Raw genomic sequence first — 17591 nt, forward strand, 5'->3', positions numbered from 1 at the left:
CGGGCTGGCGGGCGGACGCCCCGCTCCTGAGGCGGGATTGACGCCAGCGGACAACCGTCCCCACGGCCGCGACTTTCCAGAATGTTCGGCGGCCGGCCGGCAGGCCAGCCAATCAGAGCTCTGTTACCAACCGCCGCCAGCCAGTCAGCTCGGCCGGCGACATCCGGGCGCTCCCGGCAGCCGGCCGCGGCCGCCAGCTGAGCTCCGATTGGCTGCGGGCGGTTGGTTACAGAGCTGTGATTGGTGGTTGGCCTGAGCCCCTTCTCCCCGCTCCGCTGGCTGTGAGGGAGAGGGTCTGCCGAGAGAGAGAGAGAGAGAAGCGCCGCCATGGGAGTGGAAGTGGAGACCATCAACCCGGGAGATGGTAGGGGTTAGCGGCCGCCGCGGCTTTACCCGGGCGCGCGGTCTGCTCGATGATTCTAACCCGAGTCTCTGTTTCTCTCTCTTTCAGGACGGACCTTCCCCAAACCCGGGCAAGTCTGCGTGGTGCACTATGTGGGTGAGTGACGGGCGCTCAGGCACGGCCCTGCGGGATGGGGGAAGGCCCGGCCCGGGGCTGGGAGTGGATCCCGGGGCTGATCCCTGGGTTGGGAGTGGATTCCTTGGGCCGATCCCGGGGCTGGGGCTGGATCACTGGGGCTGATCCCGGGGCTGGGACTGGATCACTGGGGCTGATCCCTGGGCTGGGAGTGGAACCCTTGGGCTGGGAGTAGATCCCCGGGGCTGATCCCTGGGCTGGGAGTGGATTCCCGGGGCTGGGAGTGGATTCCCGGGGCGGATCCCTGGGCTGGGAGTGGATTCCTGGGGCAGATTCCCTGAGCTGGGAGTGGATTCCCGGGGCTGATCCCTGAGCTGGGAGTGGATTCCCGGGGCTGATCTCTGGGCTGGGAGTGGATTCCCGGGGCTGATCCCTGGGCTGGGAGTGGATTCCCTGGGCTGGGAGTGGATTCCTGGGGCTGATCCCTGGGCTGGGAGTGGATTCCCGGGGCTGATCCCTGGGCTGGGAGTGGATTCCCGGGGCTGATCCCTGAAGTGGGAGTGGATTCCCGGGGCTGATCCCTGAGCTGGGAGTGGATTCCTGGGGCTGATCCCTGGGCTGGGAGTGGATTCCTGGGGTGCAGAGGCTTGGCCCAGGTTATGAGTGGATCTCTGCAGTGGGGAAGGGGTAGGCGTGGGGTTATATGGATCCCGGGCGGATTCTCTTCCTGCAGGGCACAGATTGGGAACCGTGTGCAATCTGGGCTGCAGAGGATTGCGGAGGCTGAGCTCTGTACTGACCGTAAGGGAGCCTAAGGATTCAGTTACTCATATTTTTCTCCAGTTTCTCTCCCATCTCCCCTCATGACCTCTCCACGCTCATCTTGTCCATGAGACCCACCTCCTGCTCTCTCAACCCTATTCCCACCAAACTGCTGACCACCCAACTTCCTTTTATGACTCCCATGTTAGCTGATATTGTTAACAGTTCTCTTTCCTCGGGTACTGTCCCCCTCTCCCTCAAATCTGCTGTCATCACCCCTCCTCAAAAAAACCAACCTTTGACCCCTCCGTCCTTGCAAACTACCGCCCCATCTCCAACCTCCCTTTCCTCTCCATAGTCCTTGAACGTGTTGTCGCCTCCCAAATCCGTGCCCATCTTTCCCGCAATTCAATGTTTGAATCCCTTCAATCAGGTTTCCGTCCCTGCCACAGTACCGAAACCGCTCTCATCAAAGTCACAAATGATATCCTTTGTGACTGACAAAGGTAAACTATCCCTCCTCGTCCTTCTTGACTTGTCTGCAGTCTTTGACACAGTTGACCTCTCCATCCTTCTCCAACGCCTCTCCACCGTCGTCCAGCTGGGTGGGACTGCACTCGCCTGGTTCCATTCTTATCTATCTAATCGTAGCCAGAGAATCACCTGCAGCGGCTACTCTTCCCACTCCCACATCGTTACCTCTGGTGTCCCCCAAGGATCTATCCTTGGCCCCCTCCTATTTCTCATCTACATGTTGCCCCTTGGTGACATCATCCGAAAACACAGCATCAGTTTCCACATGTGCGCTGACGACACCCAGCTCTACCTCACCACCTCTTCTCTCGACCCCTCCACGGTCTCTAAATTGTCAGACTGCTTGTCCGACATCCAGTTCTGGATGAGCAGAAATTTTCTCCAATTTAATATTGGGAAGACTGAAGCCATTGTTTTCAGTCCCCACCACAAACTCCGTTCCCTAGTCACTGACTCCATCCCTCTCCCTAACATCTGTCTGAGGCTGAACCACACTGTTCGCAACCTTGGTGTCATATTTGACCCTGAAATGAGCTTCCGGCCACATATCCGCAGCATAACAAAGACCGCCTATTTCCACCTCCGTAACATCGCCCGTCTCCGCCCTTGCCTCAGCTCATCCGCTGCTGAATCACTCATCCATGCCTTTGTTACCTCTAGACTTGACTATTCCAACACACTCCTGGCTGGCCTCCCACATTCCACCCTACGTAAACTGGAAGTCATCCAAAACTCGGCTGCCCGTGTCCTAACTCGCACCAAGTCCCGTTCACCCATCACCCCTGTGCTCGCTGACCTACATTGGCTCCCGGTTAAGCAGTGCCTCAATTTCAAAATTCTCATCCTTGTTTTCAAACCCCTCCATTGCCTCGCCCCCTCCCTATCTCTGTAATCTCCTCAGCCCCACTACCCCCCTGAGATATCTGCGCTCCTCTAATTCTGCCCTCTTGAGCATTCCTGATATAATCGTTCAACCTTTGGTGGCCGTGCCTTCTGTTGCCTGGGCCCTAAACTCTGGAATTCCCTGCCTAAACCTCTCCGCCTCGCTACCTCTCTTTCCTCCTTTAAGACGCTCCTTAAAATCTACCTCTTTGACCAAGCTTTCACCTGCCCTAATTTCTCCTTATGTGGATCGGTTTCAAATTTTTTGTTTTGTAATACTCCTGTGCAACGCCTTGGGGTGTTTTACTTCGTTAAAGGCACTATATAAATAAAAGTTGTTGTTGATTGTTTAGAGCGGCTGGTGTTGGACCCAATCATCGCTTGTCCTTTGGCAAAATGGGGCCCATTTGCAGGTTGGGAGCTGGCCCACCCAGGTGGGGAGCGGCTCTGCTGAGTTCCAGGCAGTGTGTGTAGTTGCTGTAATGGGTCGTGTTACTAGCGGCTGCTAAATTAGATTTGATATCTTAAAAAAAGTATCCCGAACATCGAACTTTATAATTTTTTGGGAGGTATCGTATTTCAATGGCTGGTGTGTGCTGTAAAACTAGGTGTGTTTTCTTTTAAAGCTGTCAAACCTGTGAGAGCTGAAATTTTCTAAATAACGGCATGCCGACTGTGGTAACTTGCTTTTCAGGACACATGTGGAAGAGAAGTAATGATGGTTAAAAATATCTGGCCATGAGGCTTGGAGCATTTGGCAGAAGGTTATGTGCGAGACAGAATCACACTACAGGAAACTTCGCGATATCCGGCACCGACGTGATGCCGATCTATCAAAACTTCCGGATAGACCAGCGCTAATGTTGAAGGATACGGAGGTTTTCATCTCCGTATCTGACAACAAACACTGTTGCTTAGCAACAGCTTGTAAACACTCGGCCCGTACCTTGGAAGCGTCTCTGAAGCTGTTGCTAAGCTACAGAGACGCTTTCCGGAGCCTGACTGTTTTAAAAAAAAAAAATGCTAGGAGAAGAAAAAAAACCTAACCAAAACGGCTGCTGATTTCTGCCGTTAGATCGAGGTTTCCGGACATACAACCTCCGGATAAACCAAAGTTTCCTGTACTAGGTGGAACCTCCTCCAGCCCTACAACCCTCCGAGAACTCTGCATTCCTCCTACTCTGGCCTCTTGCGCATCTCATTCCCTTCGCCCCACTATTGGCAGCCGTGCCTTCAATGTCTCGGCTCTGGAATTCCCTCCCTAAACCTCTTTCCTCCTTAAAACCTACCTCTTTGACCAAGCTTTTAGTCACCCGTCATAACGTCACCTCCTTTGGCTCAATGGCAACTTTTGTCAGATTACACTCATGAAGTACCATGGGACATTTTACTATATTAAAGTTGTTATAGATGGGCATAAATTTAAGATAATTATTAAAAGATCAAAGGGAAAAGTTAGAAATGATTTTCTGCAGAGTGTTTTGACTTGCAACTGCCTACCAGAATCCATGATACATTTTCAAAGTGAAGTGCATAAATATTTGAAAAAGAAAATGTTGAATGTGTAAGAGCAGTGGGACTGAGTGGATAGTTCTGCGATCTGCCACAAACACGATGGACTGAGTGGCCCATCAGTGCTCTATCCTGTATAATCTAACAGGATCTGAGTGCATATGCTTGTAAATACTATTGGTTTTGAGGAAGAAACACAGTAACAATCAAAAGAATCATTGGCTGCTTTAAGTGCACTAGTTCTGTTAGCATGCGAAAGGAAAAAGATGGGTTAGCATTTCAAGTGAAACCGTTCATCAGAACTCAAAATCAAATAGATTGTAGAAGCTTAGTTTTGCTTAGACTGCTCCATATAAGCAGATGTGAGAATTTCCAGCTGTTTCACGGCGTCGGCTGCAGTTGGGGCGAATGCTAGAAACTGACGGGCAAGCTCGGAGATGGGCGGGATATCTACAGTCCCCGATTGTGCGGAAATTAAATGCTGGTTTGTGCCTTCATTGCATTTCCTGCCCTTTTTGTGAGATTTCAATGTTTAAATGCTGGTACTGTTTCAGTTGAGAAATATGTGAGTAGATTGCCACTTTTTCTTTGAACAAACTATGAGCAAAGAATCCACCCCCTTCCCCCTCCCCCCCACCCCACCCCCCGATCAAACTAAATGCTGATATTTTCCCTTTAAATATTACCTTTTGGAAAAACAACACTGGCATTCAAGATGCCTGAAATCTGAAGAGTTAATTGGTCTGCTTATGATCCTGCAGAACTAGATGTTGCTTAATCAAATAATTCTGAATTTGACAGCCTTTTTACAGTCCAAAGCCATATGACCCGTGGTTGTATCTCTGATCAAGTGGTATGATAGAGGGCCGTATTGTTCCTTTTCCCGGAAACCAGAGCTGGTTTCCTTTCTACATGGGATTAATATCAGCTCTGTTATATCCTGAAGGAGTGGCTGACAAAGACTGCTGATTTACTCCTCATTTTCATATAGTTTTAGTTCTTTCTGTATCTACAGTTTTCTCGGCCCTCCTTTTGTGTATTTTATCTTTTTATTTTCTCATTAAATCTATCTTCTACACAATAGAAAATGTTGCATCTACTGTGAGTTCTTTGAACTGAATTGCATCACATTTGCAGTGTCTTATGAGGGGTGATTTGTGATTGGCTCAAATAAAGTGTGAATCCACAACAAATGCTGCTCGACAGTGACCAACTAACAGTGTGTATTTATAGAACGCCTTTAACACAGAGAAATGCCCCCGGCACTTCAATCCGCGTAATCAGACAGAAATGGATGCTAAGCCAAAGGAGAGGTTAGGAAGGGCCACCAAAAAAACAAGCATCCAAGAACCAAAAGTTGCAATTAAATGCAGTAAATAGCACAAAACAACTGATAAAATGTGTGGAAAAAATTAAAATAGTAATTTCAGGAGCTATGTGCTATTCACTAGGTTATATGTCTCAAATTTCAATTTGTAGGATAACTAATACAAAAAGTTAAATTATTCACCACGGAATAATTAAGCTTACCCTTCTATTTATCTCTATTGTGTTGCACAGGCCTTTCCTCTTAGAAGGACCCAGCCCTAGAGCACATTATAATAATAATAATAATAATTCAACTTTATTGTCATTGCACAAGTACATGAACAACGAAATGTGATCTTGCAAGCTCCCATGACTGGGAGAAGCAAAGCCGCTGCGTGCCGCCATTCCATTTCCACCATTCCTCCTGTCCGACAATCTTCAGCCCAACGCCCGGGCCTGCTCACCAGCCGCTCCTCCTTCCGTGACCTTCTCACCAACCACCCCTCCTCGGGGCTCCTTCCGTGACCTTCTGCACCTGGTCTTCCCTGATGGTTACCCCTCCAGGTACTAACCAGGCCTGGCTCTGCTTAGCTTCCAAGCCTTGCCAGTGACCCTGTCCCTAGTCCCAGGAACAGGTCTTCATTTTAAGAGCAGGCCTGGACCTGCTCGTGCAATTGGACTGATGTTCCTGGGACCTGTTTTGTTTTATTTAGAGGTGTTGGAGTTTTTTTTAATTTAATCATTGCTCCTTATTGCTATTTTTTTAGTTTAAAGTGTAATTCAGTCTCGCATTTGCAGCCTCTAGCTCCATTGTGTGCAGAATGGACCCTCTTTTCTGTTGTACGTTTATTGTAATCTTTTCCTTTTTGTTGTAGTTTGCTGTTTATTTTCTTGCCCTTACACTCTCTATGTGGCCCGTATATAATGGCTCAGTTGATATAAGTGAAGGTATTCAACTCACCTTGAGCAAGACCGTCCACAGGGATTTGCTAGTATTGTCTTGTTCTTTGAATAGACTTATCAAATTGGCTCTAAGATTGGCTTTTTAAAATTGGAATTGAAAAATTCTTCAATTGGACAGAATTTGCGACTGCACCTCCAGCGATAGTAAATTTGTGAGTTCTCTGTGTATGTAATTGGTCATGTGATTGCTCGGTGTGATGGTGAAATTCCTGTATATAGGTGGGTGTTTTTTTTTCATTTCTTCCCCATCTTCCATGTTTATTTTTTCTTTCTGTCCTGATTTTGATTTTACACTCCTGCCTTCCCCTCTCTAAAAAACACAAAACTGCTAGAGCCTGAAAAGATGGCAGCTTTGATTGGTCGAGGTGGCTAGCTGGCCATGACAAAGATTCTGTCTGGAGATGCTTGTGTGGTGTCGATTTAGCGGTTGGATGTGGGGCAGGGCTGGCTGGAAAAAGGAGTGACTCCTTATACTAGCTGAGCACAGAGACCGACGAGATGGCTCAGGCAGAACTAAGATGGGAAGAATTCCCAGATCCAATTACAAATGGAAATTGTTTCTTTAGAGTATTATTGTCAACATTGAACTTTTTTTTCCACTTCATGCCCCCATATGTGTAACCATGCTGCATTTTAGACTGTTCGTTGTGGGGTTAGAGGGAGGGGCTGTCTCCTGTGGCTAACACAAGTAGCAGGTGCATCCACTGTTGGCAGCTGCCCCGCTCTAAAGGAGGATTTCCTCCCTTCTTCACCGTTTCTTTCTCGCCCCCACCCCCCCCCAAATATATACTGGGCTTACATGGCTATTTCCTGAACCGGTTTTGTCTCGCCTCCAGGTCCTATTGTCAATGTTCCTCGCTGCTGGAGGGGAGTTAACAGCCATGTCAAATTTGCATTTAGTGCCTCGGGTCAAGAATTAAGATTGTATGCCTAATATTGACATATTTAATATTGTTAACCCTCAACATGGGGAGAGAAAGAATGTAGATTCATCTATCGCAGTGTATGAAGACTGCACCAAAATTACAATAAAAGCAGCACTCTTAAACTGTGTCCCCAGTGGAGTAGAGTGGACTGTGATCCAGTGATTTGTACATCTCCTTCCGCTAGTATATCCCATTTCATTAGGAAGCTTGGGCCGGGCGGGTGCTGTGTTTTAGCCTGGGTGGTATTTGGGGAATCCTGTGTTGTGCTTCTAAAGAAGCACCTTTTATTAACAGGGTCTCGTTGTAACAATGCTGGATATTATTCCAGGGAGGTGGGAGATGGCCATTGAGGTTCACTCACAAATAGCCAAAAACCATAGTCTGAGAATAACCACGCCAGTCCCCCTTCTCTATCGGTAAGTAACTTGTCTAAAATGCAGCTCCTTTTTATGTAATTATACACTTGGCCAAAATGTTAAAAGTGAGCTCAACACATCAGAGCTCTGGGGGAGAAGTGGGAGCAGATCTGCGCAGGGGTTGGCATTACCTCGATCTGGATTTGAGCGTAGTCCAATTTGGCAGCTGAGAGACTTGATTAAAATCTAATTTTGACTATCGTTTGAGCCTTGTCTGTGACCCCATTCAATGGGTAATTGACAATAGTAGAAGTTGAAGGGCTATGATCAGTTCTACTTCAGCATGGAGCCTATAACCACCGCTGGTGACAGAATTAAAGGAGAAATGCGGCACAGGACAATCGTCTGAATTAAGCCAAATTTATATTAAATTACCATGATTTGACAGTTTACAGACTGACCTCACTCAATATTTTGCTGCTTACCATTACCAACAGGGTCGCTGACGGATGGAACAAAGTTCGATTCTTCTCGAGACCGAAATGCGCCATTTAAATTTAAAATCGGTCAAAGAGCGGTCATCAAGGGCTGGGAAGAAGGATTCGCTCAGGTAAAAAGAAACTTGACTTCTGTCTTGTGTTTTCTCCACCTTGCCCTGAAGGCGCTGACACTCTTACTGGGTTACACTTCCATAGGTGCTAGCCACCTTCCCGTACTTCACACAAGTGACATTAATTCATGTGAGCGCATACACAGTGTCAACAGGCTATATAACTGTGTGGAGCATCACGCCAGAGTCTCCTCAGGTCCTCACTAGACATGCATATGTACCACAGAAGGCAGTAGAGGCCAATTCATTAAATATATTCAAGAAGGAGTTGGATATATTTCTTAAGGCTAAAGGGATCAAGGGATATGGAGAGAAGGCAGGGACAGGGTACTGAATTTGGATGATCAGCCATGATCGCATTGAATGGCAGAGCAGGCTCGAGGGGCCGAATGGCCTACTCCTGCTCCTATCTTCTATGTTTCCAACAAGAGTCACTAGTTAATGATCAAGTAGACGTCTGCTTTTTTTTTCCTTTCTGTGGAATTCGGAGCTAAGTTTCTAACTGCTCTCCAGTTTGTAGAGAAAGCTTATTGAAGCCAAAGTAGGCCAGACTTGCATTTATATAACAGCTTCTCACATCTTAGTCTTCCCATAGCACTTTAAGTACAATGAATTACCTTTTGGAAATAGTTATTCTTGTAGAGTCATAGAGTTATACAGCACAGAAAAGAGACCCTTCGGCCCATTGCATCCGCGCCAGCCATCAGGCCCTGTCTAATCTAATCCCATTTTCCAGCATTTGGTCCGTAGCCTTGTATGCTATGGCATTTCAAGTGCTCATCCAAATGCTTCTTGAATGTTGTGAGGGTTCCTGCCTCTACCACCCTTTCAGGTAGTGAGTTCCAGATTCCAACCACCCTCTGGGTGAAAAAGTTCTTCCTCCAATCCCCTATAAACCTCCTGCCCCTTACCTTGAATCTATGCCCCCTTGTTATTGACCCCTCTACTAAGGGAAAAAGTTCCTTTCTATCTACCCTATTTATGCCCCTCATAATTTTGTACAGCTCAATCAGGTCCCCCCTCAGCCTTCTCTGCTCCAAGGAAAACAACCCCAGCCTGTCCAGTCTTTCTTCATAGCTGAAGCGCTCCAGCCCAGGTAACATCCTGGTGAATCTCCTCTGCACCCTCTCCAAAGCAATCACATCCTTCCTATAGTGTGACGACCAGAACTGCACACAGTATTCCAGCTGTGGCCTAACCAGCGTTTTGTACAGCTCCATCATAACCTCCCTGCTCTTATATTCTATGCCTCGGCTAATGAAGGCAAGTATCCCATATGCCTTTTTAACCACCTTATCCACCTGTTCTGCTGCCTTCAGGGATCTATGTACATGCACACTAAGGTCCCTCTGATCCTCTGTCTTTCCTAGGGTCTTACCATTCATTGTGTATTCCCTTGCCTTGTTAGTCCCTCCAAAATGCATCACCTCACACTTTTCAGGGTTAAATTCCATTAGCCACTGTTCCGCCCATCTGACCAACCCATCTATATCGTCCTGCTGACTGAGGCTACCCTCCTCGCTATTTACCACCCCACCAATTTTCGTGTCATCTGCGAACTTACTGATCATACCTTTTACATTCACATCCAAATCATTAATGTAGACCACAAACAGCAAGGGACCCAGCACCGATCCCTGCGGTACCCCACTGGACACAGGCTTCCAGTCACAAAAACAACCTTCGACCATCACCCTCTGCCTTCTGCCACTAAGCCAATTTTGGATCCAATGTGCCAAGGCACCCTGGATCCCATGGGCTCTTACCTTCTTGACCAGTCTCCTATGCGGGACTTTATCGAAAGCCTTACTGAAATCCATGTATACCACATCCACTGCACTACCCTCATCCACACACCTAGTCACCCCCTCGAAAAATTCAATCAAATTGGTCAGACATGATCTTCCCTCGACAAAGCCATGCTGACTATCCCTGATTAATCCTTGCCTCTCCAAGTGGAGACTAATTCTGTCCCTCAGAATTTTTTCCAATAATTTCCCTACCACTGATGTTAGGCTCACTGGCCTGTAATTCCCTGGTTTATCCCTACTACCCTTCTTGAATAATGGTACTACGTTAGCTGTTCTCCAGTCCTCTGGCACATCCCCTGTGGCCAGAGAGCTTTTGAAAATTTGTGTCAGAGCCCCTGCAATCTCCTCCTTTGCCTCACACAACATCTCGTCCGGGCCTGGGGATTTATCCACTTTTAAGCCTGCTAAAACCGCTAGTACCTCCTCCCTCTCGATGCTAATATGTTCAAGTATATCACAGTCCCCCTGCCCGATTTCTATGTCTACATCGTCCTTCTCCATAGTGAACACAGATGCAAAAAATTCATTTAAAACCCCACCTACATCTTCTGGCTCCACACACAGATTGCCACTTTGGTCCCTAATGGGCACTACTCTTTCCCTAGTTATCCTCTTGCCCTTAATATACTTATAAAACACCTTAGGGTTTTCCTTTATTTTGCTCGCCAGTGTTATTTCATGGCCCCTCCTCGCTCTCCTAATTTCTTTTTTAAGTATCCCCCTGCACTTTTTATACTCCTCTAGGGCTTCCTCTGTCTTTAGTCCTTTGTATCTGCCAAAAGCCCCCCTTTTTTTCCTAATCCATTCTCGTATATCCCTTGACATCCAAGGTTCCCTGGGCTTGTTGGTCCCACCCTTGACCTTTACGGGAACATGTTGCCATTGTACTCTCTCAATTTCCTTTCTGAAAGACTCCCATTGCTCCGATGTGGATTTTCCTACAAGTAGCTGATCCCAGTCCACTTTGGCCAGATCCTGCCTTATCATATTAAAATCGGCCTTCCCCCAATTTAGAACCTTTATTTCCGGTCCATCTCTGTCCTTTTCCATGACTACCTTAAATCTCACCGAATTATGGTCACTGTCACCAAAGTGCTCACCTACTAACACTTCTTCCACTTGGCCAGCCACATTCCCTAGAATTAGGTCCAGTACCGCCCCCTCTCTTGTAGGACTTTCTACATGCTGGCTCAAAAAGCTCTCCTGGATGCACTTTAAGAATTCTGCACCCTCTAAGCCTTTCACACTCTGACTATCCCAGTTAATATTGGGGAAGTTGAAATCCCCCACTATTATTACCCTATTATTTGCACATTTCTCTTGAGATTTGCCTACATATCTGTTCCTCTATCTCCCCCTGACTGTTTGGGGGCCTATAGTACACTCCCAGCAAAGTGCTTGCCCCCTTTTTTTAAGTTCTACCCATATGGCCTCATTAGATGAACCTGTTGATATATCATCCCTCCTTACAGCAGTAATTGACTCCTTAATTAATATTGCGACACCCCCTCCTCTTTTACCACCCCCCCCCCCCCCCCCCTCTGTCTCGCCTGAAGATTCTATACCCCGGAATATTGAGCTGCCAGTCTTGCCCCTCCCTCAACCATGTCTCCGTGATAGCAACAGTACCATACTCCCATGTGTTCATCAACACCTTCAGTTCATCCACCTTATTCGCAAGACTCCTTGCATTAAAATAAATGCCATCCAGCCTTGCCCTACTCCCTTGTGCTGTTACATATTTGCTCTGCCTTCCAAGCTGACTTGCTTTTTCCTCTATATTTGGCTGTACATCACCCCCTATTCTAGCTCCACTCTGTATCCCATCCCCCTGCCAAGCAAACTGAATACACGTGACCCTAAAGGTTATTTTATTAAGGTGATTTTGCCCCTCCGAGAAGCAGTTAGATGGCATGAATTCATGAATAGAGACATTGGAACATGACCCAACACTCCTTTACAATGTCATATAAAATGTCTGCCTCCGTGCTATGTCAAACTGGGAGTTTGGAGGCATACAGAAGGTGATTGAGACTCTGGGAACAGCAGTTCAGTAGAATATACTTCCCCTTTAACCGCATTTCTTTGTGGTTGTTAAAGAAGCCTAGAGAAAGTATGTTACGGTGATTCATGTTTAACCAAAGTATAATGTGGACTAGTACAATAATCAGTCTGTCTACCCTCTTCCCACCCACAGTAACCTGCTGGATTGGAGAAATTCTGCAGTGAGCCCAACAAGTGACTGTGTGTGTGTGTGTGTGTGTGTGTGTGTGTATTGCCCACTGTTCGCCTTTGCAATGCAGAGGCTACTGATATTTGGAGACTGTTTTTGTCTTTGTTGCTTCAATGATGTAAAACCTCTTACTATTCCATTGTGTTCAATGTGTTACTCTTGTATTTTAGATGAGCGTTGGGCAAAGGGCAAAACTGACCTGCACCTCTGACTATGCTTACGGAGCTGCTGGTCACCCTGGCATCATTCCACCTCATGCTACTTTGATTTTTGACGTAGAACTCTTGAGACTCGAGTGAAAGCATTGTTTGGTACGTGGAATTGCAATACGACCAAGATGACACACACAATAATTCAGTACTTTTGTTTTAGGTCAGTAAGAAATTTGGAACGTGGAGTAACCCGCTTTTGTTTTATTTTGACAGGTTTGTCTCCTGCTTTTGGCACATATACATGGGCGAGCTTGAAGAGTGTGTATTCAATATGCAGGACCAGGCTATAATCGCACTACATTTACCTTCTCCATCTACAACCTGCTGTATGTCAGCAACAAACCTGCTTCTCACATCATGTACCTTTTTGGGCTGTAACTTAAAATCTGATGATCTTAATCCTGAACTTTATGTTTTTTCCACTTTTTTTAAAATCATGCTTTGCTTTCTGAGAGACTAAGTTGCGCATGATCAAATATCAAACATCAAGGTGCCTGTCAAGTAGAAAGGAAAGCCGATCAATTTGACGACTTAATATTCAATTGTTAAAGCATAAGATAATCATTTTGAATTGACTTGATGCATTGAAAAGCCATAAACTGAACAAGAACCAGTGACAACGTGGCCATGCAGATTGCAGTCTTTTTAAACTTGTCCATCTTTGTATACAGAAGATTCACTGTTGTGGCCTGCCTGTATTGCCTAATCTTACTCTTGTGCCAATAATGTCAACACAAACTAATCATTGGGGATTTATCCAGAATTGGGGGTAAAGTTGGTCAAACATAAGGGTTTTTTTGGGGGGCGGGGGGGAGGAGATAGATTCAACTAATACCAACATTTGCTTCAACTTTTTCACACAGTACTTTTTTCTCCGCTAGTGTACAGGCCCAACCCAAGTCCTGTTTAACTTTGCTTCTTGTCATTTCACCAACACCTATCTCCTGCTCATTTGATTCCACTCGTGCTAGTATCCTTGATAGGGTCTGGTCTTCTATTTCGAACAAAGTTTAACTTGGGACAAAATGATGGATCATTCTCCTGAATGTTGTTTAAAACCCAGCACTGGGTCGGAATCAAGACTGATTTTTATTTTTTTTTTTTTTGGGAGGGAGGGCGCTAATGCGTCAATTTGTACATTTCCAAAAAATGACCATTGCCTAATATAAATGGATGATTCACACACGCACCTGCAGAAGGTATCCAGTGGCAGCACTACATAGGTTGTGACTCATAGGAAAGGCTGCAAATCATGGGAGCTGGCATACTCTACTGATTAATGGTGTAGGGACCATGAAAGTGGCTATGAAGCTGGGCCTCTTACCCGTGGGATATTTGTATTGTACATGTTCCAGTATTATTCCAGGTTCCACATTAGGCTAGTGACTTTTCCCTCTGAAGTTTCCTTTGTCTCACACTTTTTCTTGCCAGTGTGCCCCTTTGTAACAAGTTAAATAGGTGCTAGCGACATTTGTAAGCAAGCGATGCTGGTCATCACCGCTGCCATCCCATCCCATTCTCTTCAGTGTGGCTTGTGATCTTTTCATTGCACTGTAGCTCTGTGATCAGCAATTCAATGAGTTTGAAAATGCTTTTACAATAAAATGCTTTCTACCAGTTTCAGTAAGTAGCTTCTGGTGTGATGCTTGTGTCTTTAAAAACTTTGGCCCTCAGACTGGTTGATAGATGCTGGAGCTGTGGGTATTGATCAGGGCACACTCCACAGCTCTGCATGTCTGGCCTTCCAGCTGAGGGATCTGCTGAGATGAAAAGAGGACACGAGATTCTCCTGATCGTAGAATGGTTACAGCACAGAAGGAGGCCATTCGGCCCGTCGAGCCCGTGCCAGCTCTCTGTAAGAGCACTTCAGCCAGTCCCACTCCCCCGCCCTTTCCCTGTAGCCCTGCAAATTTTTTTCCTTCAGGTACTTATCCAATTCCCTTTTGAAAGCCACGATTGAATCCGCCTCCACCACCCTTTCAGGCCATGCATTCCAGATCCTAACCACTCGCTGCGTAAATGTCGCCTTTGGTTCTTCTGCCACTCACCTTAAATCTGTGTCCTCTGGTTCTCAACCCTTCCGCCAATGGGAACAGTTTCTATCTACTCTGTTCAGGCCCCTTCTGATTTCTTAGCTGGTTAAAGAAAGAACTCGCATCTGCGTCACTTCTCATTCTCGGGACCTCTTCAAGTGATTCGCAACCAGTTACTCGCTTTTGAGTGCCGTCACTGTTATGTACATAAATGCAGCAGTCAATCTGTGCTCAGCAAGGTCCCACAAGCCAAACAAGATGACTGGTGTGTTCATAGAATAATACAGCACAGAAGGCCATGCGGCCCACCGTGCCTGTGCCGGCTCGTTGGTAAAGCTGTCCAATTAGTCCCACTCCCCTGCTCTTTCCCTATAGCCCTGTACATTTTTGCCCTTCCAGTATTTATCCAATTCTCTTTTGAATGTTACTATTGAATCTGCTTCAACCACCCTTTCGGGCAGCGCGTCCCAGATCACAACTCGCTGTGTGAAAAAAAAAATGTTTCATGTCACCGCTGGTTCTTTTGCCAATTACCTTAAATCTTGCATCTGTGTTCTGTTTTTGGTGGTGACAACCTGGTGGAACCCAAGGACGTGGGCGACTCATGGGCCCACCTCAGCTATGCTCCGTGCACCACTGGGCGTCTTTGCTTTAGAGTTGGGATCCTGCTCTGTTGGCCTGTGGAGAAAGCAGCTGCCTAGTGTGGAATTGGGCACAGACTTGAGACCTATTGCATTGCAGTACAGCGTGTTACAATATTTCGGAGACTGGTCCTGATGCTGTTACAATTCTAACACTGCTAACTGCAAAAAGAAGCTTTTATAGTTTCAATTTTTCTCAGCGGCCACGCATTCACCATTGAGTTTCAAGGTTGTGGATTCAAGCCTTGTTCTAGGACTTGAGCACATAATCTAGGCTAACATTTCACTGCAGTGCTGTTTTGGGGGTGCTGCCTCTTCGATGAGCCGTGTAACTGCCTGTTCGGGTGGATCTAAAAGATTCCCACTTCACTTTTGGAAAAACTGGGAATAATGCTGGCCTGGTCGTTATTAATCCCGCAACCACCACCCAAACAAGCTGCTGCAAACAGCGTCTGCGCATCAACTATAATGAATTTGCTGTGAAGCCCTTTACGATGCCTTATCATGAAACGTGCAAGTTCTAAAAGCTAGTTCTTTGTTTTATAAGCTGATCAGTGCCTTTTATGATCTGAATCTTACAATTTTGTGTGTGGAATAAATGAATTAGCCTGACGCAGGATTAACAATTCTACTTTTTACTGCTGGGTTTCCGCATAAGAGTTCATGTGGACTACCCCAGCCCCCAACACTGCCACGGTCAGCCTTGCCTTGTGTCAGAAGGTTGTAGGTTCAAGTCCCACTCCAGAGACTTGAATACATAAGCCACGCCGACGCTCCCAGTGCAGTACTGAGAGAGTGCTGCACTCTCGGAGGTGCTGTCTCTCTGGTGAACGTAAAAGATCGCACAGCACTATTCGAAGAGCTGGGGAGTTTGCCCCGGTGTCCTGACCAGTATATATCCCTCAAACAACACCTTCAAAGAGATTATCCGGATATTTAATTCATTGCTGTTTGCGTGCAAATTGGCTGCCGCACCTCCTACTTCACAACAGTGACTACACTTAAAATATTTAATTGGCTGCAAAGTGCTTTGGAACATCCTGAGGGGAAGGTGCTATATAAATGCAAGGTCTTTCTTTAACACTGCTGTCCTTAAAGCACAGAAAATTACAGCCAGCAGTCAATACAACATAGAAGATAGGAGCAGGAGTAGGCCATTTGGCCCCTCGAGCCTGCTCCGCCATTCAATGAGATCATGGCTGATCATCCAAATTCAGTACCCTGTCCCTGCTTTCTCCCCATATCCCTTGATCCCTTTAGCCTTAAGAAATATATCTAACTCCTTCTTGAATATATTTAATGAATTGGCCTCAACTACCTTCTGTGGTAGAGAATTCCACAGGTTCACCACTCTGGGTGAAGAAATTCCTCCTCATCTCTGTCCTAAATGGCTTACCCCTTATCCTTAGACTCTGACCCCTGGTTGTGGACTCCCCTGCCATTGGGAACATCCTTCTTGCATCTAGTCTGTCTAGTCCTGTTAGAATTTTATAAGTTTCAATGAGATCCCCTCTCATTCTTCTAAACGCTAGCGAATATAAGCCCAATTGATCCAATCTATCTTCATACGTCATTCCTGCCATCCCAGGTATCAGTCTGGTGAATCTTCGCTGCACTCCCTCCATGGCAAGAACATCCTTCCTCAGATAAGGCGACCAAAACTGCACACACTACTCAAGGTGTGGTCTCACCAAGGCCCTGTACAACTGCAGCAAGACATCCTTGCTCCTGCATTTATTTAGCGCAGTCAACATAGAAAAATGTTCGATGGTGCTTACGTTATTCTTGGCAGGGGAGCACCAACATAACCAACGGTTCATTGATTCTGAAACTCAGGCTGGAAAACTGGGTCATAGACCCACAGTTACGTGCTTGCACTTTACTTGGCCTTTTCCCTCAGTTTAAGAATCAGTCATTGTGCCAGTAAGAACATGTGCTATAAGGCTGCTGACATGCAGATCACACAGTGTACAGAACTTGTCCACAGGGCACAGTTCTAAGCAAGGACATTTCAAAGCAGATTCTGGATCTTGAAGAGTTTCATTTGCTAACTTCACGTATTTTACAAATTGTCAGGAGTAAGTTTTTAGACGTAAGGATGATTAACTGGTCAAAGATATAGCGTACTACTTAATAGTAACTATGGATTTAGAATCATAGAATGTTTACAGCACAGAAGGAGGCAACTCGGCCCGTGCCGGCTTTCTGCAAGAGCACTCGGCTAATCCCGTAGCCCTGCAAATATTTTCCTTCAGGTATTTATCCAATTCCCTTTTGAAAGCCACGATTGAATCGGCCTCCACCACCCTTTCAGGCAGTGCATTCCAGAT

At 46.3% G+C, this 17591-nt stretch overlaps 1 protein-coding gene across 1 annotated transcript; it reads left to right on the forward strand.

Moving 5' to 3' along the window:
* The first annotated feature begins 223 nt into the window (after positions 1 to 223).
* Positions 224 to 14210, forward strand: LOC147108908 (peptidyl-prolyl cis-trans isomerase FKBP1A-like). The gene is made up of 5 exons (XM_086005859.1): positions 224 to 364; positions 452 to 499; positions 8219 to 8331; positions 12546 to 12686; positions 12801 to 14210. Exons 1-4 carry the CDS (start codon positions 328 to 330, stop codon positions 12672 to 12674), a joined length of 327 nt encoding a protein of 108 aa, XP_085861985.1. The 5' UTR covers positions 224 to 327; the 3' UTR covers positions 12675 to 12686; positions 12801 to 14210.
* Positions 14211 to 17591: the final 3381 nt, after the last annotated feature.

This window comes from Somniosus microcephalus, chromosome 13 (genome assembly GCF_052327205.1).
Source record: "Somniosus microcephalus isolate GS21.2 chromosome 13, FLI_Smic_1.0, whole genome shotgun sequence".
Lineage (NCBI taxonomy): Eukaryota > Metazoa > Chordata > Chondrichthyes > Squaliformes > Somniosidae > Somniosus > Somniosus microcephalus.